The following is a 27,728-nucleotide window of genomic DNA, read 5'->3' as shown; positions in this document are numbered from 1 at the left end:
GCAGCAAGACTCATTCCAAGAGAACCAGGCCTGGGGCTGGAGTGCTTAACAAAGAGTATTTCAGAAACTTCTTGGCAACTGAGAATCTGTTATTATTGAAGACATTTCTATATGCTTTTCAGTATTTCCTATAGCTTTACCTGACCTTTACTCTGCTCATTTTTCTTGATTTCATCTCTTCACCACCCAAGAGTTGCCTCTAGTTTCATAAAATGTCATTATATGAAACTAGATATTCAGAGTTATCACTAGAAAGTTCACTGTCTTGTAACTTAACATGGCAATCAGTAAAACAAACCACAAGTAGTAGAACAGACCCCTAGAATTCAGGCATATCTTTCTCACACTCTACTCTCTGAAGAGATAATAAACTGGAAGAATTATTCTAACAGGGCCTAAGTAATTAGTTTTACATGTCAACTGTGTGTCTACTCCCTTTTTCCCTCAATCTCTCTAAGGTTGGTGTTTCAAACACAAGAATGCTCAATTGTCCTCATACAAAATACAAGACCCTCCAGGAGACAACCAATGTAGACTCAGTAACTGAACAGATGAGTAACTGTCACTGACCCTACTGACTTGCCCCACTGCACATACCTGAAACCCACTGTCTTCCTCTGTCCTCCAAGAGAACATGCCACACAACAGTCATGAGGCATGTGGTACCTCTGCTCCATGACTTGTCAAATCAGGGGACAATGGGCAGTGCACATAACACACAGTGGACCTCAATTATGCTTTGTTATCTTCAAACAAAGCCCATGGCTGCTGGTCACTTTCAGAAAACTGGCATCTCTGTCACCTCACCGAAAGCCGTCATCTGGCTCCCACTTTCACTCCATCCCTACAGCCAAATACAACTCATCTATATTTATATTTTTATTTTCAGAAAAGGATTTATAAATAGTTCACTTGAGGGCCGGGGATTTAGCTCAGCGGTTCGGTGTCCTGCCTTGCAAGCGCAAGGACCGGAGTTCAATCCCCGGTACCAAAAAAAAAATAGTTCACTTGAATACATTTCTCACTAGTTAGATCACAATTCACTTTATAAGTAACTTATGTCCAAAAAAGTGTCTTTCCTGTAGGATTTCATTTTCTTAAAAAAAACTTTATTTTCAATAGAAAAAAAATTATGTAAGTCAAAACAATAATTTCAGTAAAAATGGAAATCAACCACCATATCTTTTCTTGAGTTCTTCAACAGAATCATCTTTTAATCCTGATTTGTCTATGTGATTGAATAATACACGTGCAACTGAAAAAGAAAAAAGAAAAATCTCTGTTTTAATTTCATTTTTAAAAGCTGAAATGTAAAGGGAATAATGAAATCTATCAAATAAGCTTTTTATATTTTAAAGACAATAATTCAAATTAATTATAAATTCCAATTCACACATTTAAAAAGCCAATCTGAGTATAAAAATTCTACAGAAAGCCAATAATATACTTTCACAGAATATTCTGCTCTCATAGTATAAAATTTCCCCTACGTCCTCAATGGCATTAATCTTGCAGATTAAACTTAACTCATCACACTATCCTAAAAAGTTTCTGCACTCTGTAACAAGTATACTTTTACCTAATATTTTTTATTTCAATTAACTGTTTTTAAAATTTAAATCACTGTATTTTAAAACTTTATAATCACTACTGTAAATTGAAAATCAGCAATAGTATCTATGAAATCATATAACTGGATGGTCCAGTTATATATTATTTTGAGATTACATAATAAAATAAAATATATAACCATTGAAGACTAAAAACAACTTGTCCATGAATTATGTAAAACCATCATTTGTACCACTGAGGGATCCACATTCAACAGTTCGGAAAACACTGTTATAGTTCACACTTCTCAATAATAAACTGGAAAACTCGCTAACAGTTACTAATGATAATGGCAATGACCAAAATGACAACAGCTAACACTGAATGCTCAGTATACACCAGAACGCTCTAAGAGCTTCCTGTGTTTAACTCAGCAGATGGTGGTCACCCAACCAAGATACTGCTGGTTGGGCAGTCTGAAGAGCTCACGTGTTCTAATTACACCTTCAACTAAATCACACCAGAGGGACAAGAAGTGCATTCAGCACATTTATGCTGAGAGGTTATTAAGTACCAGCACTGAGGTCTAGTGAATAAAGTAGACAAAGTTTCTGTTCTCATGGAGCTTTAATTCTGGGGTAGAGAAATAAAACAATGCAAAAAACACTGCCAGCTAGTTAGGTATTGTACAGAAAAATGAATACGATAACAGAGGGTGAGGGGACTGGCAGAAGCCAGGCAGTTACGCTAACCAGGCTGGTGAAGAAAGGTGTCTTCAAGGTGGAAGTAGTTAGGTGAAAACTGAATGACATGAGGAAGCCCCAAGGGAGGCTGTGTGGGAAGGTGTTCTAGGTTGAGGAACAGTGAAAACAAAGTCACTGGGGTCATCCCTGGGGTCAAATCAAGTTCAGCAGTTTGGTGCATTAAAAAGATAAAAAGCCAGTGTGTTGGGACAGAGTGATAAAAAAAAAGGAATATTTATCAGGAATTTCAGGAAGTGTTTCTGATTGACAAAAGATAAAGCAGAAACTTCAGACCTAAAGCTTATTTGGAGCAGGGGGGTGGTACAGGAACCAAACTCAGGCCCTTGAGTTTGCAAGGCAGGAGGTGGACCACTGAGATAAATCCCCAGCCCTAGAAGTAAAGCCTATTAAAAAAAAAATATCCAAATAAAGTATATGTTTACTTTCCTAAGCACAATGTAAACAGTATCTTTCTTACTACTCAAAATCATTCAGTGTTGCTGCTAGAAACAAAGAAGAAATCAGAGGGCTGGGCTTAGAGGTACAGCGCTAGCCTAGTATGCATAAGGCCGTAGGTTTGATCCCCAACATAACACAAAAAATTTTTTCAAGTTTACTAAAAACAAAAACAGGAGTCCCAAATATGTTTAGAATAGGAGGTATTTAAAAAGGGTACACTGACATTTTTCTAATTTTTAGAACTAAAAAAATGGCACTCTTGTATTTGAATGATTTTTCTTTTTCCCTGAAAACAGAACATAGCCCAAAATTCTGAGTAACTCAAGTTTTGGCATAGGTTGATTTTACTTTAATTAGGGTTTCTCAAAAGTGATCCTTCATCTAACTGACTCAGTAATTCCGCTGCAATCAAACAAACTCAAGGAAATTACCTGCCTCAGAAAGGATGAGATACAAATGAGGCACCAGGCCTGGCACTGTGCTCCATGAAGGCAGGTCTCAACCATTACGTGCCACTCTCTGCATGTCCCAAGGGCCCAGGCTACAGAACTGGACTGCCTGCACTCAGATGCTGGGAATGGCTTTCCTCACTATGACTTGGGCCAAATTCGTTAATTTCTCTACGCTTCAGCTTCTTTCTTTGTTTTTTTTCCTTTGGGAAAATCAATCGTACCTACACTGGATAATTCTGTTAAGGTTACTAACTATAGCTTTAACTGTATTTAATTAAATTGTACTTTAACGGAAGTTAATTTATATTTAATTGTTAATACTCTGTACATAGTAAATAGTCAACAAATGCCTGCTATCATTCGTTGAATAATAAAGGAATATATAAAAGTAAGTCGATATAGAAAGCTTTTACCCTTAGAACTTACTCTTTTTCTCAGGTTCTGACATAAACATCACCGCCATATCAAACCTTTTTAGTTCAGAAAGTCTTTGTAAGATTTCAAAGATAAGTGACGGCTTTTCTTTCCTGAAATAGTACAAATATAAAAACAAATTATCAGTTAAAAGCTGCTTACTACAGTTACTGGACACAGCATTACCCTAGGAGAATATAATTTAAAATTCAACTTACTCAATGTAGAAGTCATGCAGAATTTTAATGATCTGATTGAACACTTCTGGATCTAGATTTTTCTGAAATAACTTTGGATACAAGGATGGTTCAATTTGCTTGAAAAAAACCAGAAAATTAAATTATGGCAATATTCACATCTCACAAATTATGTAATTATTGCTGAGGTAAAAATAGTAAGAATAATTAGTATGCATTAATACTTCAACATTCTAAGAGACAGACTTGAGAGAGCTCTCAAAGAGCAGCAACTATAGGTTTTAAAAAGTAGAATTACATAAGATAATAAATTTGGAATTGTTTTGAGTAACTGTAAAGGGGTGTTACCATCATGATGCTTGAAAAGACTATTCACTGAACTTCATGATTTCTTTTTCTTAAAAAGCAAATAAAAGCTAATTTCAGGAAAATTAATTGCCTAAATCTTGCAAGCATTGTTTGGCACACAGAAAGTATTTGATGCATTTTAGCTTTCTTTTCCTGTCTTGAAGGATGAAGGATTAAGTTTAAACTCTGAAACAGGAAATTAGATTATCTTAGCATTAGAATTTAACACAGAACCTACTTCCAAAGAAAAACATCAAGGTTGCCCCTGGTTCCAGGCCAGAGGACATACATATATTAGGCAAGGGATAAAAACCATTATTTACAATCATATTATCCAAAAGACAGGTGTTATATAGCACTACTATTATAACACAGTGACAAAAGAAGCTGCTTCACCTTTTACTTTTAAAAGAACTACTAGCTCCCTCTTTCTTACCTTTAAATACTGATACAACATATATGGAGAACTTTTCAACTGTCTGAAATCAGATTCAAGTTGGAATGAGTTGGCAGGAATTGAAGGTAGAACAGCTGTGACAAACTGAGCAGGGGTTTGTTCCACCTGTGTAGAAATCATCTCACTGGAAGACCGACATACATCCTGTCTCAAACTGACTCGCGGTCTGAAATATTTCACAGGCATCAGTCAATCAGTGGGAAAAGAACAATAATTATAGCTCAAAAAAGGAAATAGCAAGAGATATTTTAAACTTCTAACTTATTGATATCATGCCATTTGTATTGGACGGTGTATACACACATACTTTTCGGTAAAACAGACTATGCCCTTGCAAATTCTCCAATTCTGGCTACTGGATGACTACTCTCCTTTGAGGGCTGCCATGGCCTTCCTTGAGCACACCATCTCATAGCACTCTGTGTCTCACACACACACAAAACTCAGCCTTTGGAAAATGCAAATTAGAGCTTCAGTGTATTTCAAGAACTATTTCTTCCTTTAAAACAGTTTCCAGTTTAGGATTTTCCCACAATCCACACTACTACTTTAAATAAAACTACCACAGTACTTCAGTTCAAAGTTTAAAATTTTTTTAAAAAGCTTCATAGTTTGTTAAGCGGCAATTAAAACTGTATATGACTACTTGTGAAACTAACTGATAGCCCAAAATAAATGTACTCTACATTTTCTGTATTTTCATCAGTAAGGAAGCACTTATGAACAAGCTTTTTTAAAAACTTCAAGCAATATTTAAAAAGTGCCAAACAGACTGCAGTATCAATGGATGGGATAATGGTAATGTCTAAATTCTACATTTTTATAAAGTTTCCTTTTAAAATCTAATTTTTGGGGGCCAAGCATTTAGCTCAGTGGTGTCACTGCCTGCCTCACAAACACAAAGACCTGAGTTAGATCCCTGGTACCAAAAAAAAAAAAATAAGTAAAAGCTAATTTTTTGCTGAATTAAATAAAATATATCCTGAAGTTCTAAAGAAAATGAACAAAATCAATTTGACCAAGACACCTGGTTATCCTCTCTAAATCATCTCTGTATTGGCCACTATAGTAAAGAGATAAAGATTATTCCTTAAGCAAAATCTCACAGCAGGTACACATACAAAAGAAAACTGAGAATATGAAGCTAGACTGTTCAAAATACTAATGCAAAGAACAAATCAGAAGTCTTCCCGGTAATATTAAATTTCCAGTGGAATTGCCATCATTATAGATAGATAATTATCAAAAACAGTATTTCTACTCACTGCAGAGCTGAAGTATCACTAATTTCTTCTATTTTCAATACTTTTGCTCTTGGGGTATCACTTGAGGGCAAAAGGTCATCTTGGCTAGAATTCTTCTTACTTTCAGAGCCTGTGGCTGCTATTACATTTGCTAGATTAATAGGATTACTCTCTGGAGTAGCAGCAGTAGCGCTGTCTGGCACATCAATAGTCTGTATCAAATTACCAGTCTCTTCAATAATAACCTTCTTGAGTGGTTTCTAAAACAATTAAAATCAATTCTTTAAATTAACATGTTAAAGGTTTTCCATTTTAGGGTCACAAGTTAAAACAATGCTGTATTCTCAAAGCTAATATCCCAGTCATCAGTAAATTCAATTTAGTGGCTAGACAGAATTAAAAATTATCCTCTGCCTGAGAATACAAATAAAAAGCTATGCACCTATTCTAGGCAGGTCAAAACAGGGAACAGAGACAGTGCACATAATTATGAGGCAATGGGTGTACATGAAACATGAAAGTCCAAAATGCCAAGAGAACTCAGGAAGGAGGTACGCTTGGACACCAGGGAAGCATTCAGAGAAAAGGCACATGACACTGGCAAGGTGGAAGGTTGCATGGGATCCAGAGGCAGGGGACCAGTACTGCAGCACAAGGGGAGGAATGGTACAGACAGGGCTGAAAGGCCATCTGAAGGCAGATTATACAGGGATCTGCAACCCATGTCAAGGAGTTAGGACTTTATTCCAGAGGCAAAGAAGCAAAAGGAAAATATGACCACGCCAGCAACAGCACTGTGGGCTAATGGAAGGCAAGCAGAACAGGGGAAAACTAAGGACAGGCAATAGCTGGTACTGTGTATGAAACAAAGTAACCTGTAAACCTAAGTACATTAGCTAAATATGCAGCAGCTAGAGAAGCCAGCCCAGGATCACAGATTCACCAAATCATATTTACAAAGTTGGGTTCTCCAATTTAATAAAATAAATGGCATGCACTGTTTTCTTCAATCATTATAAGTACCAAATAGTTCCCATTTATTAACTTCATAATATTCATTTATATTTAATAACACATAGCAGAAATGCACCGAGGTAATACTATTCCATTAGAGGTACTGAAATGAAAAAAGAAAAAATTTGCAAATATCAGTAACAGCGATACCTTTGTGATAGAAGTGGGAGTATACTTTGCTTACTTATGTACAATATATGTTCAAAATTTGGTTTAAAAAAAGAACCTTTCCTCAATGTACTCTATGTGTTCATTCTAAATGCACAGCTACACTGCAAGTCAAAGCTCTAAATATGAAAAGTTCTGATATATATTAAACTCAATATTAAAACCATTCTCGTAACAGTAAAGGTAAAACTGAATAACAACTGTTACTGGATAAACATACAAAAATTAAAAAGCTAAAAGCAAATTAGTAAAAGAATGCTATCAACCATCCCATTTTAAAGAATAGTGTTAGGGACTTTGCTTTACTTAACAACTCTGATCAGCCAGTTTTATTAAGATATTGACTTAGGGCTGGGGATTTAGCTCAGTGGTTCCACTGCCTGCCTCTCAAGCACAAGGTTCCAGGTTTGATCCCCGGTACCAAAAAAAAAAAGATAATGACCTAGAATGGACATATGTTAGTGTTAAAAATAACAGACAACAATTTCTGACAAGCAAAAATATGAATTAAATCAATGTGGTTGCATTTAAAAACAAATCTTTTCACTGACAAGAGACGTGTAATATGAGCCTAATTATCGTATTTCCTCACAGATGGTCTCTATCAAGTCCTGCCCAGTGGGAATTGAGGCCACTGATGACTGTAAGAACAGGAATAAACCATAAAATGAAAAGATTTAAGAAAATACGAAAGATATCCTCTCTGTTTCCCTTCTTTTTGTAGCCTTCCTTTCTTTCCTGACAATTATTCCTAGTGACCAGTGGTCTCAAAAATATGTGTCTAAAGAGGAAATTAACATTTGTTTTACCTGGAATTACCTGAAATTAGCATCTATGCACTGATTGACTTTGATATACATATACTTATCTGTGAGTTACTGCTAGGAGAAACGGTAAAGATAACAGAGAGACTGGGTAATCTGCTCAAGATTTCAAAGTTTACAAAGTAGCAATAAAATCAAGTCTCAAAGGCATTATATCAAACTTCCTTCTAATTTTTTTTTCAGCTTTAATGAGTTTATTGGTACATTTTAGGGATACAGTACAGTTACATTCACTGTTGGGATCTTGTACCTCTACATGACAAGTCTCGATTCGCATTTTTTCCCCTTACCCCTGCCCTCCCTTCACCCCTCTCCTCCCCTTCTACAAACACTTTATTTCCATCTTTTCATTATCTCACATTTTTTTCTTTTCCCTTATTACCCTTCCCCTACCCATCTCATCTTCCCTACACCTTTAGCTCCTTTCTTCCCATTTCTAAATGTCACTAATCTTATTAGGATCTTATGTATTATTGCAGATTATTCACACCAGAGAAACTATTCAGTATTTACACATGTGTGACTTATTTATTTCACTTAGTATATCTTCAATGACCACCCTCAGTGCTTTATCTTTCGCCATGCACTAAATTAAAATCCAAATGGATTAAAGATCTAAATATTAAAACAGAAACATTAAACTTGCTGGAAGGTAAGTTAGGCAGAACTCTGGAAGACATTGGTATAGGAAAAGACTTTATGAACAAATCCTCAGTAGCACGGGAACTAGCAGATAGAATCAACAACTGGGATCTCATCTTACTAAAAAGCTTCTGGACTTCAAAAGAAACCATCAGCAGAACTAACAGACAATCTACAATGTGGGAAAAAATTTTTAACAGCTGTTCCTCAGACAAAGGACTATTATCAAGAATATATAAAGAACTCAAAACAATCAGCCCCCCCCAAATATAAAGACCCGATTCAAAAATGGGCATCCGAAATGAACAGACATTTCTCAAAGAAGTAAAAGCAGCAAGTAAATATATGAAAAAATGTTCCACATCACTGATCATTCGAGAGATGCAGTTGAAAACAACACTGAGATTCCACCTCACCCGACAAAGAATGGCTGCTGTCAAGAAATCACACAATAACAAATGCTGGCGGAGTTGTGGGGAGAAAGGAACCCTTCTCCATTGTTGGTGGGAGTGCAGACTACTGCAACCACTATGGAAATCAATATGGAGATACCTCAAAGAGCTTGGACTGGAGGTCCCATTTGACCCAGCCATCCCCCTGCTGGGTATCTTTCCAAAAGAACTAAAAGAATCACATCACAAAGAAGTATGCGCACCCATGTTTATAGCGGCACAGTTTGTAATAGCTAAAACTTGGAAACAGCCCATTTGCCCATCCGTTGGAAACTGGATAAAGAAGATGTGGTTTTTCTATAAAATGGAATATTACTCAGCCATAAAGAACAAGAAAATAGATTCATTCATAGGAAAATGGATACATATTGAAGATATACTCCATTTTTTTTAAATAATGCAACTTTTTTTTCCACAAAAGTAAATTATAAAAATAAGCAGCATTTCTTTTCCCCTCAGTAGAATACTAATTTTGTTTGTGTTGGATAATTTACAGAATAGATTAGTCCAGGGGTCACTTCTTTCATAGAGGTTTCAAGGTACTGCCACAGAGACTCAAATTCATGTGGTATTTTCATAACTACCAATATAAATTGATTTCTAAAGTGAAGAAGAGGGAAGCTCAACTAATTTGCAAAAGTTGCTTAGGGTATCACAGGTTCATTTATCAATATTTGACTTACCACATAGCAATGTACTTGTTACGGTTTAAGGACTGTAATGCCCAACAAAGGCTTTCTGTAAACTTGTGAATTAATCTTTTGTAAAATGTCTTACAAAGATGTTAAAGTTTAAATCACACTTAGCTGAGCATAGTGGCATACACCTGAAATCCCAGCACTCAGGAGCCTGAGGCAAGGGAATTGCAGAGTTCAAGGCCAGCCTGGGCTGGATAGTGAGTTAGTTCAAGGCCAGCCTGAACTACATAGTGAGACCCTGTCTCAAAAAGCCAAAAATAAAGTTTAAATCACACTTAATTAAATATTTAATCACCTTTAACTGAAAAGAATAGAATAGCAAATGAATGTAATAATGAAGATTTATGCCTGGCACATGAAACCAGTATTACCCGAGAAAATCCAAGAATATAGTCACAACAGTAACACTGTGAAAGTACTAACCTAAAGGATCTTTGTCTGCTACTAAAATGAAATATAAACATAGCAAAACACATTTCCTCTGTCTCTCACCCTTTATAAAAAGATAAAACTATGTATTCCAGTTTCCTTACACAACTGTTATTTCTACCGAAGACTCATCAGGCATGACAGTTACTACATACTTCAGAGGGGTAGGGAGAGGATGGTGACCAATGGACACATAGGAAGGTTTTAGGGAAAAGATAACTTTCAATTTTCTGATCTGGTTGGTAGTTTTGTGGGTGTTCATTATTGTTCACTTTATTCTTTAAACCTTAATCTGTCTTATGTATTCTCCACTTTTATTGTATATGTTAGAAATTACCAGAGTCACATCAAATATATATTTGCCTTAAATGAATTCAACTTCAGATGTTCAACAAAAACTGCTAAATTTATACCGGCTATTCTTTCTTTTCTAATATTCCAAGAAAGAAAAAAAAAAAACTACTTGCTGAACTTAATGATAAATACTTCAGTACGGCCCCAAAGTAGGTTCTAGATTTTGCCTTATGTGCTGAAGTTAGATCCAATTCCTCATAAGATACATGGCTGATGTAAGAAGCAGCCAACTCCAGGAAGAACAGCAACAAAAATACAAAAACACCTGATTACTACAAAGTGTAAAACTGCTTCAAATTCCTTTACGTAAGAAAAATATGTAGAAACTCCTTAATGAAATATTAAGTTACCTAGAAACCTAAACAGCTGAATTTCCCTTAATTTTATTATATCAGTAATCCTAGGAAGCATTTCTTCTTCTTTTTTAATTTAATGTATATTAGTTTTAACAGAATACTGGGTTTTGTTTTAGTATATGCATACACACATGAAGGAAACATTTCTTAAAAGACTGTCAAATAGCCCCATGAGCTTTAACATTTTTTGAAGACTTTACTAACTTAACAGTTTGTTTCCAATTCTACTACAGTAACACTGATATTAGCGGTATGGTGGCACACGCCTGTAATCTAGCACTCAGGAGACTGAGAAAGGAGGACTGTTTGGAGTTCAAGGCCAGCTTAGGCTACATAGTAAGACTCTTGTCTCAAAAAACAAAACAAAACACAAACCCTAATATTTAAATGTCAAAGAACAAATAAAGTTCTCTACTTACAGTTGTTCCAAAATGAGCTGGGTTATTAATGGGTTTTACCACATTTTGTCTTTGTGTGGAATCAAGAAAAACATCATCCCAGTGTCCTTTCTGAATTAATTCCTTAAAAATAAATTTGTAATCATAACTATCAAATTATTCTCGAGTTAATTATCTTTTGGAAAACAAGGACTTATTTTGGCAAAAAGAATACCTTACCTTTTTAATTCTGGAAAGTTCAGTTATTGCTTGCTTGTTTCCGGGTTCCAGAAGTAAAACAGTTTCAAAATCTAAAGTGAATTTAAAAAACAAAGTAGTGAAAATAGGCGTGTTTCACTGAGCTAATTATCCCATTTTTACCTCAGGAACCTGAACTACATAATAGGAAATAGGTGAGCGATAATAAAAACTAACATTTCATAGGTGCTATTGTGTTGCTAAGTGTTTTTATTTCTGTTGGTGATACTAAGACTGAACTGTGTAAGTACTAAGCTCTATTTCCAGCCCTTTCTACTTTTTCTTTTAAAGCAAATTCTCCTTAAATTGCCCAGGCTTTCCTCAAACTTACAATCTTCCTGCCTCAGCTTTCTGAGTAATTGGGATTCTAAGAGTATACCACCATGCCCAGCCCACTGCATTTTACAAATGACAAAATTGAGGCCTAGAGCTCATCTCACTTACCAAATCTCACACTGTTAATAGATAACACAGCAACTGACCAATATAAGACAGAATCTAAGAGAATCTATACGCTGGAATTTTTTTTAATTGAGTTTATTGGTACATTTTAGGTATAGAGTACAGTTACACTCATTATTGGGATCTTGTACCTCTACATGACAGGTCTTGGTTCTCATTTTTTCCCCTTGTCCCTGCCCTCCCTTCACCCCCTACGCTGGAATATTATGTAGCCTTAAAAAGGGATAAATTATGGCACATGCTACAACATGGATAAGCCTTGAAGACATGCTAAGTTAAACAAGCCACAAAAGGATAAATACTGTTAGGATTCTACTCATATGGGGTATTTAAAATAAACAAATTTAGACAGAAAGGTAGTAGGAAGTAGAGGAAAGGGAAAATGGAGAATTATTTTATGGGTACAGAGTTTTAGAATGGGACATTGACAAAATTCTAGATATGGGGTAGTGGTGATGGTTACACTAGGCTGTAGGTATACTTGATACCAAAATATACATTTAAAAATAATTAAAACAGTAAATGTAGTGTTATATATATTTTACCACAATTTTTAAAAGTCAAGGGCTGCAGCTATAGCCAGTCTTGGAGAGAAACAGCCAGATTTAAATGCACATATCAGAAAAGTAGAGAGACTGAAAATCAGTTATGTAAAGAAGTTAGAAAAGTAGTAAATTAAACCCAAAAATGAAAGAACAAAATACAAAGCAGAAACAAATGAAAGAAAAAAAGACACAGAACCAAGTCAGTTCTTTGAAAAGACTTATGAGTATCTAAAAGACAAGATCATAGAAAAAATAAGAGAAAAAAACATCAAGAATTAAAAGACATAACTACAAGTAGTCACATTATCCTCTATCTGATTTCCTCCCTTTTCATTCTTGCCTTTTTCTGGCCTTTCTTTCTCGTCTCTACTTTAAATTTCCCTCGGTTGACTGGCAGTTAAGTCACAGTGACCATAAAGATAAGGACTGTGGAAGATGCAGTCCTTCACTTTCTCACGATCTAAACTGCAGAGCAGATGTACTTCTCTAGGTTCAGGGTCCTGAGCCATGAGAGAGCCATGTAAATCTCTGCTTCTAAACCATGGGGATCTCATCAGACAGTGTGACAATTTTACCTTGTCTGGCCTCATTTATCTTTCCCAAAAATGTTCTTGTAGTTCCTCTTCTGGCAAAAGCTTTAGAATATGAGCCATCTAATGAAATAGCTTGTGTGCAGTCTTGTTCAGCTTCTTCGTATCTATTGATCATGAGAAAATTACCAGAAGAAAAAAATGCAGCGTATAGAAAACTTTCATGTAAGCTAAGTTTCTAATTTTAAGAGAATGTATATAATTTCAGTTACCAATTCCCAAATCTATGTTTAAGGGAAAAGACTTTTTTTTTTCATTCTCACTAAATCTCAGAACCATCTGGTAAGGAAGGAGACTATTAAGGAAAAGTGAACAGAGTCCATAGGAAAAATGGAATTCAAGTTAGTAAAATGCAAGTAGAAGAGACAAAAGAATACTACTGTTGACATGCCATTTCCTCTCCCACCTCAAACGCACAGGTACTACGGCAGAATTATAGCTGACATTAGTTTTGTAATAAAGTTTTATTAACACTCATAGTATATATCACTTAAGGAAAAACAACCACACAAAATTAAGGATCTATTACATATGTGACACTGTATTATCTAATAATCTGCACAAATACCATGCAGCTGACAATCATTGAGACTGGGTACTCTGATCACAAAGAGCTGAGAAGAGCTAGTCAGCTCTCTCACAAACACACAAACACACACACACACACACACACACACACACACACACACACACACACCAAAAAGCAACCTCTGGACCCTGCCTTAAAGTAACATTAATGAATTACTGGTAATTTACTAGGCATGATCACAATATTATGATTATGTACAAAATATAATTTTCTTTAAAGATGAAATGTCACAATGTCTAAAGGCTCAAAGGTATGACTTGTTAAAACTAGGCAGATGCATGGACTTTTACAGTATTTTCACAAAAGTTTGAAATTTTTTAAGAATATTTTTGACAGCTAGGCCTGGTGGCACACAGCTGTAATTTCAACACTTCAGAGACTAAGGCAGGAGGGTCTCTTTGAGTTCAAGGCCAGTCTGGTCTACATAGTGAGTTTAACTTCAGTCTGAACTACATAGCAAGACCCTGTCTCAAAAAAACAAAAGAAAAAAATAAACTTTTAAATGACCTTGTATGAACAAAATCAGAATTTCTAATAAATTTAAACATCTCTGACATCCTTTTTGTTTTTCAAGATGAAATTATGGTAAGTTTCCATTCTGAAAAGCATTAAAATGTAACCACTACTTACTTCTGAATCTTCAGATACGCCATTGCTCTGTTCGCTGGAAGAAGGGCATTAGCACCATCTGCTGCTATCCCTCTGGTATAGCATTCAATTGCTCTCTCATATTTCCCCTCTTTGAAAAATCCATTCCCCTATCATTTCAGAGAGAAATACAAAGAATCAAAACATATGCAGAAAAATCCTCTGAATTCAAATCTTAGGAAATTCTCCAAAGATAGTGATCAAAATATGCCAGTAATTATATTTTAATTGTTAAAAATCTAATGTATGATATTGTGCTAGTGTGGGTTTTTATGGTGGTAGCCTTTACAGCACTAAAAAGAAAAATGTGTACTACTATATTACTTTGCAGAATTCATCATAATTCTTATTAAATATTATGCAAATCTTAAATTTAAAATACATTTTAGCCAGTGTAGTGGTGCATGCCTGTGATCCCAGCAGTCTGGGACAATGAGGCAGGAAGACCACAAGTTCAAGCCCAGCCTAAGCAACTTAGCAAGACCCTGATTCAAAATCTTTTTTAAAAACTTTTTTTTTTAATCTAAAAAGGATTGGCAATATAGCTTAGTGAAAAGGCTCTTGGTTTGATACCCAATACCAAAAAAGAAAAAAAAAATTACACACATTTTAATAAAGGCCCAAATAATATACTGTGTTTTTTGTTGTTGTTGTTTTGGGTACCAGGGATCAAACTCAGGACCTTGTGCTTGCAAGGCAGGTGGCAGAACCACTGAGCTAAATCAGCAGCCTATACTGTTTTTAGTTACAATAGAAACTACATGAAACTATATGAAAAAATTTCATACCTCAAATAACTTTTGCAAAAGAACACAGTAGAATTGTAGAGCCCACACTTCAGTTACATCAATATGCCTAAATTTAGAATCAATTAAAGTGTAGTAGGATGTAATATTTATTTATAATCATTTAGATAACAACATTCCCTAAGTATTTATTAAGAATCCACTATAGGCTATAAAGTGCTATAAAAACATATCTAGCCAGGTGTGGTGGTGCAAGCCTATGATACTAGCATTCTGGAGGCTGAGGCAAGAGGACCACAAGTTCAAGGATGGCCTGAACTACAAAGTGTGACCCTGTCTCATGAATAAATAAATTTCCTCAACTCAGGATTTGTAAAAGAATTTCAGTCAGAAATAATCCTGTGTGAACTTATGAAATAAACATAAGAATAACTGTTTATGTCTGTATTAAATTTATAATTCCAAATACATTAATACACTTAAAAGAAGTCTGTTTCCCAAACCTAAATGTTTCTAAAATTATTTTTTAATTTATGTATTGTCATCAATTACTCAAATTTTAAATCAGTAGGTTCCAGAAGTTTTAGTAGATTTAATTTCCAGTTCCACCTCAAGAAAAATTTTAGTATCAGAGAAGACAGAAAGTTAATATACAACAAACTAAAAGCAAACACTCAGCAAAATATACAGATATTTTAGAATCCTTTTGGAGTACCAAATCTTTCTCTGAAATAGCTTGCTGCTTGTTCTGCTGCTCTCCAATTTGTTCTTTCTTTCCTTCAGTTGATTTAATCTTTGTAGCAGCTTCCTTTGGATAGTTTTCTTTGGATGTTAAAGCCTAGGAAACATAGCAACCAACTAAAATAAAACAAGTAATGCAAAATGAATACATATTTGGTTTTAAAATATATATTACTCAAATATGTCAAAATTCCTGCCACATTCAAATAATAAAAATAGTATTTTCTACCTTCAATCATCCTACTTATTAAAGTACAAAACAACACACAGGCATGGTGGTGCACATCTGTAATTCCAACTACCTGAGAGGCTAAGACAGGATGATCCCAAGTGCAAGATCAGCCTGGGCACCTTAGCAAGACGCTATCTCAAAGTAAAATTTTTAAAATGGCTGCAGATGTAATTCAACAGTTACAGTTGCCTAACACACACAAGGTCCTCAGTTCAATCCCCAGCACTGGAGAAAAGAAAATGCTACATATTTTATATATTTTTTAATGTGCTTTTCATTCCAATTAAAGTAAGTAGTATCCACTAAAGGTCATTGTTCGTTTATTTATTTATTCCATAAACATTTACTGAATTTTCAGGCAAGATTAGGCTTTGTTTTAGGAGATTTTTTTCAAACATCAAATTCTCAAATTTAATATTCAGTCTTTATCTGGCTTAAAATAATATACAATATGATGCAGTTCACAATTATAATGAAATTGATATACTGACCAACAGATTTCATGTATGGTTAAGTAATGGTAATTTTAAAAGCAGATTTCTCCCAATCAATGTCATTTTTTTTTACTGTTTCAAAACTAGTAAAACAACTATTAACTTTGATTCAAAGGCAAAGTGAGAGGAATATGTAAATGCTCAGTATCATTAGATAAATCAAAGAAAATGCACAGAAATCAAAGCACATGTCAAAAGTGAAAAATCAGTGAAATAAAGAAAAAATAATTCTGTCAACACCAATAGTTATAAACTTTTTTAGAGGATGATCAATACAGACCTTTAAATACCATTATACTACTTCTAACTTGCAATTAAAATTCTATAGCACAAAGAAAACAAATTTGACAACCTCTTTATCATACAAATCTCTATGAAAAGCTTTAAATGCATCAAATAAAGGTCATATGCAATTCCCTTCAATAGCTATAGTTTACCTGATTAATTTTCCTGAGTTCGTTCGTGGCTTCAAAGTTATTTGGTTCCAGTTCTAATACTTTTTCATAATCTAAGTAAAATATGACAAGAAATTTTGAAAAGGTAGATATTTAAAATACTTGTATAAAACAATAATCATCTGTTACATGTAATATAGAGGGCCCTATAATACAGCAAAATGAAGAAAGAACTAAGAAATATCAACACTGCTTCTCTTCATCCCCTCCTAGCGCAGACAAAATCCTAACAGAATCCTATAACAAATCATCTTCCACCAGCTTCTGTGAAGAGGTATATATCATTAAACCAAGAAGAAGCAAAATTGATTAAATATCAACTTTATTCTTATTTTTTGTTTACACTGCACAAATCCATTTTTATAGAACAGAAAGCATAGAATTTACAAATAAAAATGTTAGAGCTTTAAATGCACTACTTCTTGCCCCACAATAGCTAGTAAGATATTTTAATCTGTTTTATAGATGAGAAACTGAAAATCAGAGAAGCTATTTATCATATATTAATATATGGCAGAATGATAATTTGAACCAAAGTCTTTTGGTGGCAAATCATACATTTTTTTCCCAAAATATCAAGATACCTTTTAAAGACAAAAATACTTTATGCAAAGGTCTCTGAAGGCAGTTAACCATAAATATTTGTATTGTTTGCATACTGTCTGTTAGATTAAGCTATTAAAGAATTTTTAGATAATGATGACCTAAAAAATATTAACTACCTTTTTTGGCATCCTCTAATTTTTGCAAAGCAAATCGAGCAGCTCCTCGTCTGGCATAAGCCTTTGCATAATTTCTATTTAAAGCAATTGCTAAATTGCAATCAGACTCAGCAACAGCAAATCTGTAATGCAAAAAATTTAAACAAATAAAATTAATAAAAATCATTTATTAAACCAAATCTTCAAAATTTGTTTCTGAAATCCTTAATCCCTGGAAAGAGAATTTACGTCCCAATTATACATATTTTGCACTTCTTTTTATTTAAACTTACCAAAAGTAATAATTCTTAATGGTAAAACTTTAGTAATATTCATTTTAATGCAAGAAACAAGAAGGCCCAGTATCACTGTTTTTTCTTAGTGCTGTACTAGAGAACCTCCTCGATGCAGTTCTATGAAAAAGAAATATAAGGGAAGAAAACTGGAAATGAGCTGTAGCTCTGTGACAGAGTGTTTCCTGAGATACATAAGACCCTGGGTTGAATCTTCAGCATCTCCCCCAAAAAGTAAAAACAAAAAAATCTAGAGCCTAGAAACATTGCTAAGATAATGAAAGTTCAGCAAGGTTGCTGCTTTACATATAGAATAACAACAAAAAAGAAATATAAGACACCAAGGCAAAAATTGTACAATGATCTTTAAAGACAGACTTACATGGAGCTATTTCACACTTGTCTATTGTAAGGCACAAAAGATGTAACAATTTTATAGTTGTCTTCAAACTGATCTATCTCATTCAATTCCAATCAAAATCCCAACAGAATCTGTCAAGGAATTTGATGATTGTAAAATTTATACTGAGCAAAATTCCAAGAATACTTAAGATATTCCTGAAGAATGAGATAGAGGATATGCCTATACTTGAGGGTGGAAAGAGCTGGCTGAGAGGCCATACTGGCTCCAGGATAATCGTGACATGAGGTAGAGGATGAGGCAGATGGAGCAGACCCCAACACCTGCTCGGGTAATATCTGGGAATGAATATAAGTTGATTTGTAGTCAAGTTGTCCAACTGTATTTGGATCTATAACTGCACCTCACTTGGCTCTGCACTAAGTCAGAGAAGTTACTGCTAGTATCTATAAACTTATAAGCAGAATTTTAACATGAAGTAGCTAAAGCTGCACAAGTACAGTATGAACTAAAAGTACTGAACTTTCACAAAATTTAAAAAATAATGGTTAGGTAAGAGAAAGATAAGAGACAGAACATAAAAAGGCATATAAATGTAGCTTCAAAATAACACTAATATTCTCAGTCTTAAATTGGTAGACAGGTTTATTTTTAAGTATATTTTGTATTTCAAACATATGATACCATGAGGATATTAATACATTTCAGAGATCTAAAAATATGCTAAAATTCAGAATATAACATTAAGAAGGTCTTCCTTCATATTTGTGTTTTAACCTAACACATTTGTATTGCTTAATATTAAAAACACACTCAGTATGACTTAAAGGTAAACAAATGTTGAAATATATTTTAAGTGTACCATAATAAAAGTTCTGGACACTAAACAGTAGCTAAGTGGCTTTTTCAAATAATTGAAGGAAATTAATTTCTAAAATTTTTTACCCAACTAATCTTTTCCCTTTACAAATTAGGAAAAAAAACAGTCATTCAACTTTTACAGGAGACACATCTTAACAACAGTAAGCTATGGGAGCATGGTTTAAGTATATTTACAATAGCATAAATTAAAATAATAAAAAGGTGTAAGCTATAAAAATTTACAGTGGAAAAAATGCAATACATTTTCAATCTCTCCCATATAAAAAACTTTATTAAAGATTTTAAAAATTAGTTTTCATATACACATAAGCCACTCACATATATTATGGAAAATGCTTACTTTTTCAATCTAAAGTAGGCCGATGCTCTGTTAGTTGGCAGCACAGGATTATATGGATCAGCATCCATGCCTTTGGTGTAGCATTCAATTGCTTCATCATATTTCCCTTGTTTAAAGAGTTTATTGCCCTGAAAGAAATGAAATTATATAAAATGGTCTTTTAATGTAAGGCTGAAATCCACTATAGTCATTGTAAGGACAAAACCCAAAAGCCCTGGCAGAAAAACGAGTAAAATACCTAGAATTACCCTTTTACTGTGAATAGAGACATAACACCACAGAGACATAACAAAGACATCAAAAAAAAGTTTACAGATGAGTTCCATCTTTTTGTAAAGCAATACAGCTGGTTTTATAGCAATAAGGTTTCTCTTAGAGAGATGCTGAACACTCCAAAAGAAACCAAAAATGGCCTATGATATGGAGTGGAAGATAATACTTATGTCAAGAATCACATACTGACTTCAAGTTACTTTTTCTGTCTACTACTAAAAACACTGCAACAACTCTAGGCACGATACAAGCACTTTATATGTAATAATTTAATTCTCACAACCCACTGAAATACAGTAATATTATTCATCTAATTTGACAAATAAAGAAACTGAGATACAGGCTGTATAAAGAAATTGTCACAAACTAAAACCAGGCAATTAATCTGTCTCCAGAGAACGTAGCCCTAACCAGGATGCAATGCTTCCTCCCACAGCACATCACCAGTGATCATTTAAAGTCCCAGCACCTCCTAAACTACACATGCTGAGGAAATTCCAGGATTAACAGCTTTCCTACATATCCTTCCTACCTGAGGGAACCTAAAACTAACTGAAACAAGTACCTTTTCTTTTAGAGCAAGAGCCTTTTGCGAATCTACATGAATCCCATCTTCTTCTGACTCCGACTCCTGAGACAAAGATTCATGGGTACTGTCTTCTTTATCAAGCTCGTCAAGAATACTGTCCTAAAATTATAAGTGAGAAAACAGTGGTCATAATTACATGACCATTAGAAGAAAGAAATATACTGAACACAACTTACATTGGTTATCATCAAAAGGCCTAAAAGTCTATTTAAGAAGCAATCCAAAAAAAAAAACTCTCACCAGGTGTGGCAGCATATACTTGTAATCCCAGCACTCGGAGGCTGAGGCAGGAGGATTGCTGTGAGTTCGAGACCAGCCTGGGCTACAAAGTGAGTTCCAGGTCAGTCTCAACTACACAGTAAGACCCTGTTTAAAAAAAAAAAAAAAAAAAAAAAAAAGACCTCTCATTGTTATTCCATCTAGAGAAAAAAATGCCCGTTTAGAAAACCAAAATCTAAGACACTTACAGAATCTGACTTTGAACTCATATAAACTAAGCCCATAGTCTACAAATGATCTCTAAATCGCAATTCTTAACAGTGAGATGTTATGGCTGAATATAAGAGCAGCTGCAAATAACCTGAAATTAATGTACTGCCTGATAGCAGACAAGTTTTTTAAAGGCTTTTTCTTCATTATTTTACTCAACAATAAAAACTTCTTGAATACAACTCCTGATCTTCTCAACAACCTATGAGATAGATACAATTACCAATGTTTTTCACATGAGGGAACTTAAAGCACTCAAGTATTTACCTACTCAAGGTCGCTCAGCTTAGTAGTGACTGATCAGGTCAGTCTCCTCTGGAGAACTCTCACTCACTATGTTACTCTGTTTTTTAGAACATTCAAAATACAACTGACTCTACCAAGAAAACATACTACAAACATGCTAGTATAGCAATTCCCAGTCTCTTTTGACTTCTTTCAGGATAACAAATAATTTTATAGACACTGCCAGAATTTTTCTAAATCCTATTTTTATCATACATGATAAAAGAATGATTTTAATCCTTTTAAACCTAATGTTCCATTTTTTGGAACTCCCATAATAGCAGAACATAATAAAATTTTTTCTCTTCTAACTTTTTTCTTTTGCAACAGAGAACTTTGTAGTTCAGGCTGGCCTTGAACTCGTGGCTATCCTCCTGCCCAGCCTCCCAAGTGCTGGGATTTCTTCAAATTCTAGTTCCTCGAATTTCTCTAGGTAACATGAATTTCATGCAAAAACTCAAAAAATTGCAATCTTCTGCATCAATGGGTTAATAAGCTAAATTTTTAATAATTTTATTTTTAATTGACACATATTTGATCATACTTAAGAGGTACAATGTGACTTTTGCTGAATGGACATTAAAACAGAGTGAAATTTAGCTATTTTAGCACAAAGATTCTAGCAATACCAATCACCCTGCCAATATTATCCAGCCCTGCTATGCTTACACATGTAGAAAATTAATGACAACAGGTTATTAAAGCAATAGCAGATCTGAACTATAAGAATGGTAAGCAAACACTTGTATCTTCTATAGGCATGCTCAAATGACAACTTCAAACAATATGGTACAATCAGGATGGCATCATTTACACACAGCAGAAACTGGAATGAATACATGACTATAGGAAGTATTTCTATCTGAAATCATCTGAGAAGATGTCTTGCAATTCCTTATGAAAATTAATGGGTTCTATAGTAAGAGGTAACATCACACAAAAATGACTATATAATACTCATTTAAGAATAAATTTTATAACTCACAACATATCACTTCCAACAGCAATAAATTCAAGACCCAAAATCATACTTTTTTATACTAGGACAATACTGAAGCAGATGGCAAACTACTCAAATGGAGAGATAGCTCTCTTGAATCAGCTACCTTGGTTTCATTAAGAAAAAGCCAACACAACTAATTTGGAAAACAGCTATCTTCTAAAGCTAAATATACATATCCAGTGATGGTGAACCTTTTAGAGCTTTCAATGGTAACAAACAGCCTGCCGTGGCACATGTCCCACAGGTCTGCCACCACTGGTATAAACTATGACCCAAAACAACCCGTCTGGGCACTAATCTCCATCCAAAGACAAGTTCAAGGATGTTCAGTGCAGATATATGCATAACAACTCCAAACTGTAAATAGCCCACACGTATACCTTAATGTTTTCCAAAATATAGCTGACTCTACCAAAGAAAAAAATATAGCATGTTAATTTAGCAATTCAAAATCTCTTTTGACTCACATACTCCTTTCATGGTAATAAATCACTTCATAGATCCTGTCACGATATTTTCAGTTTTATTTTTATCATATGATAAAATAATTTTAATAAGATCTATTTTAAGCATATTTCTAATTTTTGATGCACAAGTGAACATATTTAAGGAGCACAATATGACATTTTACTAAATGCACACAGTGTATAAATTGCTCATCAATAATTACTGATAATGAAGAGATCATGATATATTCATACAACCTTCTTGTCAGCAATGAAATAGAACGTTGCCACTTAATGTGCACTAATATTAGATAATACTAGCAAATAAAGCCCCACAAGTGCACACTGTATAACTGCATTTATATAAAATTCTTAAACTGACAAAACTAATCTATAGTATGAGAGGCCAGAACAGATCTTTGTGGTGATTTTTTTTTCTTTTGGTATCGGGGATCACACGCAGGACCTGGCGCTTGCAAGGCAGGCACAGCGCCACTGAGCTAAATCCCTGGCCCCTCTGGTGATTCTTTAATTGCAGTGGAAGTTATCCAGATCTACATGTGATAAAATGGCACAGAATTATACAAACATTGTACCAATCATGATGTCTTGGTTTTGATACTACAGTGTAGTTAACATGTAACCACTGCAACTCTATGTACTATTTTTGCCAGAATGATAAAATAGGGAAAAAAGGAAAGAATCCTGACTGTCTTAAGTCACCATTCACTGAAAGAGGATTACAGAACACTAATCCAGTAATTAAATTTATTCCACATAAAATAATGTAGAAAGATGACACAGGCCATAAAACCTTCACATCTCACTTTTCATTTAATTTATGACTCGTGATGGCAAGAAAAAATTAGTTTTGGTTTTGTTTTATGCCCTACTGGGGATTAAACACAGGCCTCACATCTGCTAGGCAAGTGCTCTCCCACTGAGCTACAGTGCCATGTCCTTGCTGAAAGGTGCTCATGCTTTCAAATTTACAGTCCTCTTCCCTCAGCTCCCAAGGAGCCAGGATTACAGGCATACACCCCCACGCCCAAGGGAGAAACTGTATTCAAAAATTAAGCCAGAGCAACTTACCACATCAAGTTTTGACCATGCCTCATAATCATACGATTTTATCCTGTTTTTAGTGTTCTCCTCCTTGGTTTTTTTAGAAGACTCTTTCACTTTCCCTTTCTTCTTTTTCCTAAAATTTCCATTTCGAATAGGAGGTAAACTCTAGAGAGAAAAATAAAAAGAACACAATTTTGGACATTCTGCTCTGGTATTTTTTGTATAACTAGCAATGTTTAAACTTTTCACTGTTATATTTTCAAGTAATTTCTCAACTTAATTTTCAAGTTTTTCAATTTATCATGTTCACTTATAAGAATTATGCTTGAAATTTTCAATTCATCCTTTGATGAATGTTGAAAATTGTTCAGTGACCAGTTATTACCTGGAAATCTTAATTATAACTTTAATTTCCAACCCTAAATTCAAACTTTAAAAACTACCTGATCGTAGTACAATGAATGACCAGCAGATAAAACACAAATAGAAGTGCCTTCATATCACCATATACAATATTAAAAACCTAGACATATTTAAAGACACTGTTTTTAAAAAATGTTTGGCTGGCTGTGGTGGCACAAGCCAGTAATCCCAAAACTCTGGAGGCAGAGGCAGGAAGATCCTCGTGAGTTGATGCTAGCCTGGGCTACATAGTGATTTCAAGGCCAGCCTGAATTACAGAATGAGACCCTGTCTCAAAAATTAAAATAAATAAATAAAAGAACCATCCACATTTTCATGCCAATATTACAAAGTCATATATCATTATATTACTATCCACATTATTTTCATATATGGCAAACACCCCCTATGTATTTCACGAAGCTATTCATTTACCTTCAAGTGTCCTCCTTTCATAACTGTTCACTGAGATTTAAAATATCTAAGCAATACAATTATTACGAAGACTTTTTAAAAGGAAAATTCCTTAAAATGTTAACAGTGAAGTAATTTACTTCAAGTTCAGTATTTTCACAAAAAGTTTTAAAGGCCATCCCTTATTTTAAAATAAAATGTCCTACTAGCTAATAATTTAGGAATTCTTAATTTACCTCTTCATGAACACCACTGTGTCTTCTCAGTTCCATATCCTTTTGTTTAATGTCTTTTTCCCAGTTTTCTAAATCCCTCATAAAGTCTTGTAATTCTTCTGCATTTTGCTTCACTTGTAGTTGTAATTCAACAGCTTTATTTGTTGAAGTCATTATGGCCTGTAGAGTTTTGAATAACCAAACTCTGAGAAGAATTAAATAGGTTGACAAATACCCCTCAACTTAAGAGTTACTTCTTCGTAAACCTGCCATAAATTGGAAATATGTAAGTCAAAAATGTATTTAACCTGCCTAACCTACCAAGTACAATTTAGCGAAACAGAACACTAAATATCAGTTGTACCTTTACGATCATAGGGATGAGTGGGAGCTGCAGCCCACTGTCACCACCCAGCATCGCAAGAGTATGTACCATATGCTGCCAGCCCAGGTAAAGATCAAATCCAAAATTCCAAGTATGGTTTCTATGAAATCATACTGCTTCCTCCCCACCATAAAGTTGAAAAATCCTAAATTGAACCTTCTTAAATCAGAGGTGGCCTGACTTATTTCTCTGAAGCCTAATGATTTTTCACTACATCATAAATGGCCAAGATACACACACAGAAGACATCCTTACTGAATAAAGAAAGTATCAATGTAACATTTTTTAAATGAGTCAACTCTTTGCTGAATAAGCACACAAGGTGTCTGTCTGGTCATACTGGAAACACAACATAAATGAAAGCCAATAGGGTTTTTAAAAAATCACTAGAATTACCAAGTAGCCCATGGTAACATGGGCTCATTTCTCACATGGCTGCTCATCTCTAGAATTTATAAGCATATCCCAATTACTTCCTTTATTCCTTTTTCTTCCATTTATTGAACTTCTGTAACAATAGGCTCCAAACCAAGATTGAGGGATGCAAAAAAACAAGGCGAGGTTTCTGATCTAACGAAGAAGGAAAAATAAAACAACAGAAGTACTGAGTAGCAAAATATTGTTAGGCTGGGTTTCTCAATCTTCAGACTTGGAAATTTTGGACTGAGTAATTCTTTACTGAGAGGGTGCTGTCCACTGCTCAGTATGACGGTTGGCAACAACCCTCTCTTCTATAGACTAGGGGCCAGGCTAGCATTATTTCCCTAGATTGTTTCCAGACACTGCCAAAACAGCACACAAAAGGTAAAACAACCGTTGGCAGAGAAGCCTGAGTTGAACCACTCACAGATGCTGTGGAACTGACCATTAAGCAGAGGCATTAATCAGATAGCAGGGTGGTGGTGTCAGGGAGGAGCCCCTAAAGATGTTAAAACTGCAGTTAGGTTTCAAAAAGGGCCACTCAAGTGATTAGCAGCAGGAATGGGGAGGGAGAGTAAGGAATGATGAAGGAGAATGAGAAAAATTAAAGAGTTAGATAGGGAACAGATCTTGAAATGCCAGGCCATGAGAGGTTTAACCTATACTGTATTCTGAGAGACATATGAAGGTATTAAGGTGGTAAAATAATGACTCAACAACTAGTTAGACTGAGAAGTTGGACAGTACAGCAACTCAATGTTCTTTCAAATTTTCTGGCTTGGGAGCCTAGTTAAGTTTAGTGATGCCATTCTGTGTCAAGAAATACAATTTGTTTTTTGGTTTTTGGTTTTTGAGTCAAGGTCTCACTATATAGACCAGACTCACCTTGAACTCACTAATGTAGTCCAGGCTTGCCCTGAATTCATGGCAATCCTCCTGTCTCAGCCTCTCAAGTGTACAGGTGTGTACCACCACGCCCAAAAGGAAATACATACAATTTTAAAAAGAAAAGAATTCTCAGAGTTGGAAGGCAAATGGACAATCCAATTGTTTCAGTTTGGGACAGGCTGAATTTGAGTGCTCATGTGATATCAGCAGGTAGCTACAAAAGACTAGAGGTAAATTTGAGTGTCACCAATTGGGAGCTAGAATCATGGATTTGGACCACTTTAGGCATTGTGACTACCTGGGGGTAGAGGGAACCTGAAAAACGCTAAGATTCAGGAAAAAGAAAAAGCAGTCCCACCATAGGAAAACTAAGCAGCAGCACCTAGACAGCCAGCAGGAAATTAGAGTGTGATATCAACAGACCACCAAAGGTAATGAGTTGAAGAAAGTGGGAAAGGTTGGCAATGCCAAATATCACAGAGGGCATATAAGGAAAATAAGTGCACTGTATTTAGCCATATAAAGATTATTGGGAACTCCACAGTAATTAGAAATGGAAATGAGTTAAGTAAATGAGATTATATGGGATCAAATACGCATTTACTAATGTAAAAATCTTCTCTTGAATCTTGTCTGGATGATCAAGGAACAAGGAAAAGATACAGGAAAGTAGATGAGCGATAAGGCAAGGTTCCCCAAAGAGCAGAGGGAAACTCAACCCTTAAAGAAGAGGGGAGGAAAGACGAAAAGAAGGGATTAAAAATTTGCTTCGAAGGGGTAAAAAATATTTCACTGTAGAAAGTAGGAAGAGATATCTGATGGCTCTTCTGACCCCTAGCCTCATCAACTAAACTAAGCCTAAACTGCTTTCAGGCAGTTCCATGCCTGATTATGATATACGTGCGTCTCATTCAAAACAAAATTAGTGCAATGCTTTGCTAGGGGTGCAAAAAATAGGAAGTGCAGGAAGTTCCCGAGACACTGTAGGAGAATCTTTTTTTTTTTTTCTTTTTTTCTTTTCACCCATCCACCCAGGCCGCTCCCACCGGCACAAATGCTCCCCTAGCAGCTGCAGGGCCGCGATATGGGTTGAGATCCCGGCAGGGAACTAGAAACTTCCAGCAGTTGGGGGAAATCACTTTCACGCCTAAGATCCGGGAGGTGGAGGGTGGCTTGGGCGTCCCCACCGCGAGCAGCCCAAGCCAGGCGCCTGAGGTGGGGCCCCCTCGGCAAGGCAGAAAGTCCAGGCCCGGGTCACCTGCAGCGAGCTCCTCCCGGAAACGTGCACTCCCGGACGCCGCTACCCTGGTTACCGCCGCGACGCCCAAAGCCGCG

The 27,728-nt window shown here is 35.1% G+C and overlaps 1 protein-coding gene across 2 annotated transcripts in view; it reads right to left on the bottom strand.

The window, feature by feature from the left end:
• Window positions 1–944: 944 nt before the first annotated feature.
• Window positions 945–27,728, bottom strand: part of Rpap3 (RNA polymerase II associated protein 3) — a 26,956-nt gene continuing 172 nt past the window's right edge. The window contains exons 1-17 of one of the 2 annotated variants that reach the window (XM_010638344.3): window positions 25,482–25,639; window positions 24,722–24,880; window positions 23,694–23,834; window positions 20,355–20,477; window positions 19,517–19,644; window positions 17,662–17,783; window positions 16,922–16,992; window positions 15,733–15,855; window positions 14,254–14,381; window positions 13,020–13,141; window positions 11,420–11,490; window positions 11,222–11,323; window positions 5,887–6,125; window positions 4,601–4,787; window positions 3,838–3,935; window positions 3,632–3,732; window positions 945–1,255 (exon numbers count right to left, since the gene is read on the bottom strand). In XM_010638344.3, coding sequence (XP_010636646.1) covers window positions 1,170–1,255; window positions 3,632–3,732; window positions 3,838–3,935; window positions 4,601–4,787; window positions 5,887–6,125; window positions 11,222–11,323; window positions 11,420–11,490; window positions 13,020–13,141; window positions 14,254–14,381; window positions 15,733–15,855; window positions 16,922–16,992; window positions 17,662–17,783; window positions 19,517–19,644; window positions 20,355–20,477; window positions 23,694–23,834; window positions 24,722–24,880; window positions 25,482–25,493 — 2,013 coding nt within the window. In that variant the 5' untranslated portion in view covers window positions 25,494–25,639 and the 3' untranslated portion in view covers window positions 945–1,169. Of the gene's footprint in view, window positions 1,256–3,631; window positions 3,733–3,837; window positions 3,936–4,600; window positions 4,788–5,886; window positions 6,126–11,221; window positions 11,324–11,419; window positions 11,491–13,019; window positions 13,142–14,253; window positions 14,382–15,732; window positions 15,856–16,921; window positions 16,993–17,661; window positions 17,784–19,516; window positions 19,645–20,354; window positions 20,478–23,693; window positions 23,835–24,721; window positions 24,881–25,481; window positions 25,640–27,728 lie in introns of those variants that run through there. The other variant, XM_010638345.1, reaches the window with a different exon arrangement.

The sequence above is a fragment of the Fukomys damarensis genome, unplaced genomic scaffold (assembly GCF_012274545.1).
Source record: "Fukomys damarensis isolate Sample0158 unplaced genomic scaffold, DMR_v1.0_HiC HiC_scaffold_15, whole genome shotgun sequence".
Taxonomy (NCBI): domain Eukaryota; kingdom Metazoa; phylum Chordata; class Mammalia; order Rodentia; family Bathyergidae; genus Fukomys; species Fukomys damarensis.
Note: the sequence above shows the minus strand (reverse complement) of the source record. Positions and strands in the feature narration are given on the sequence as shown.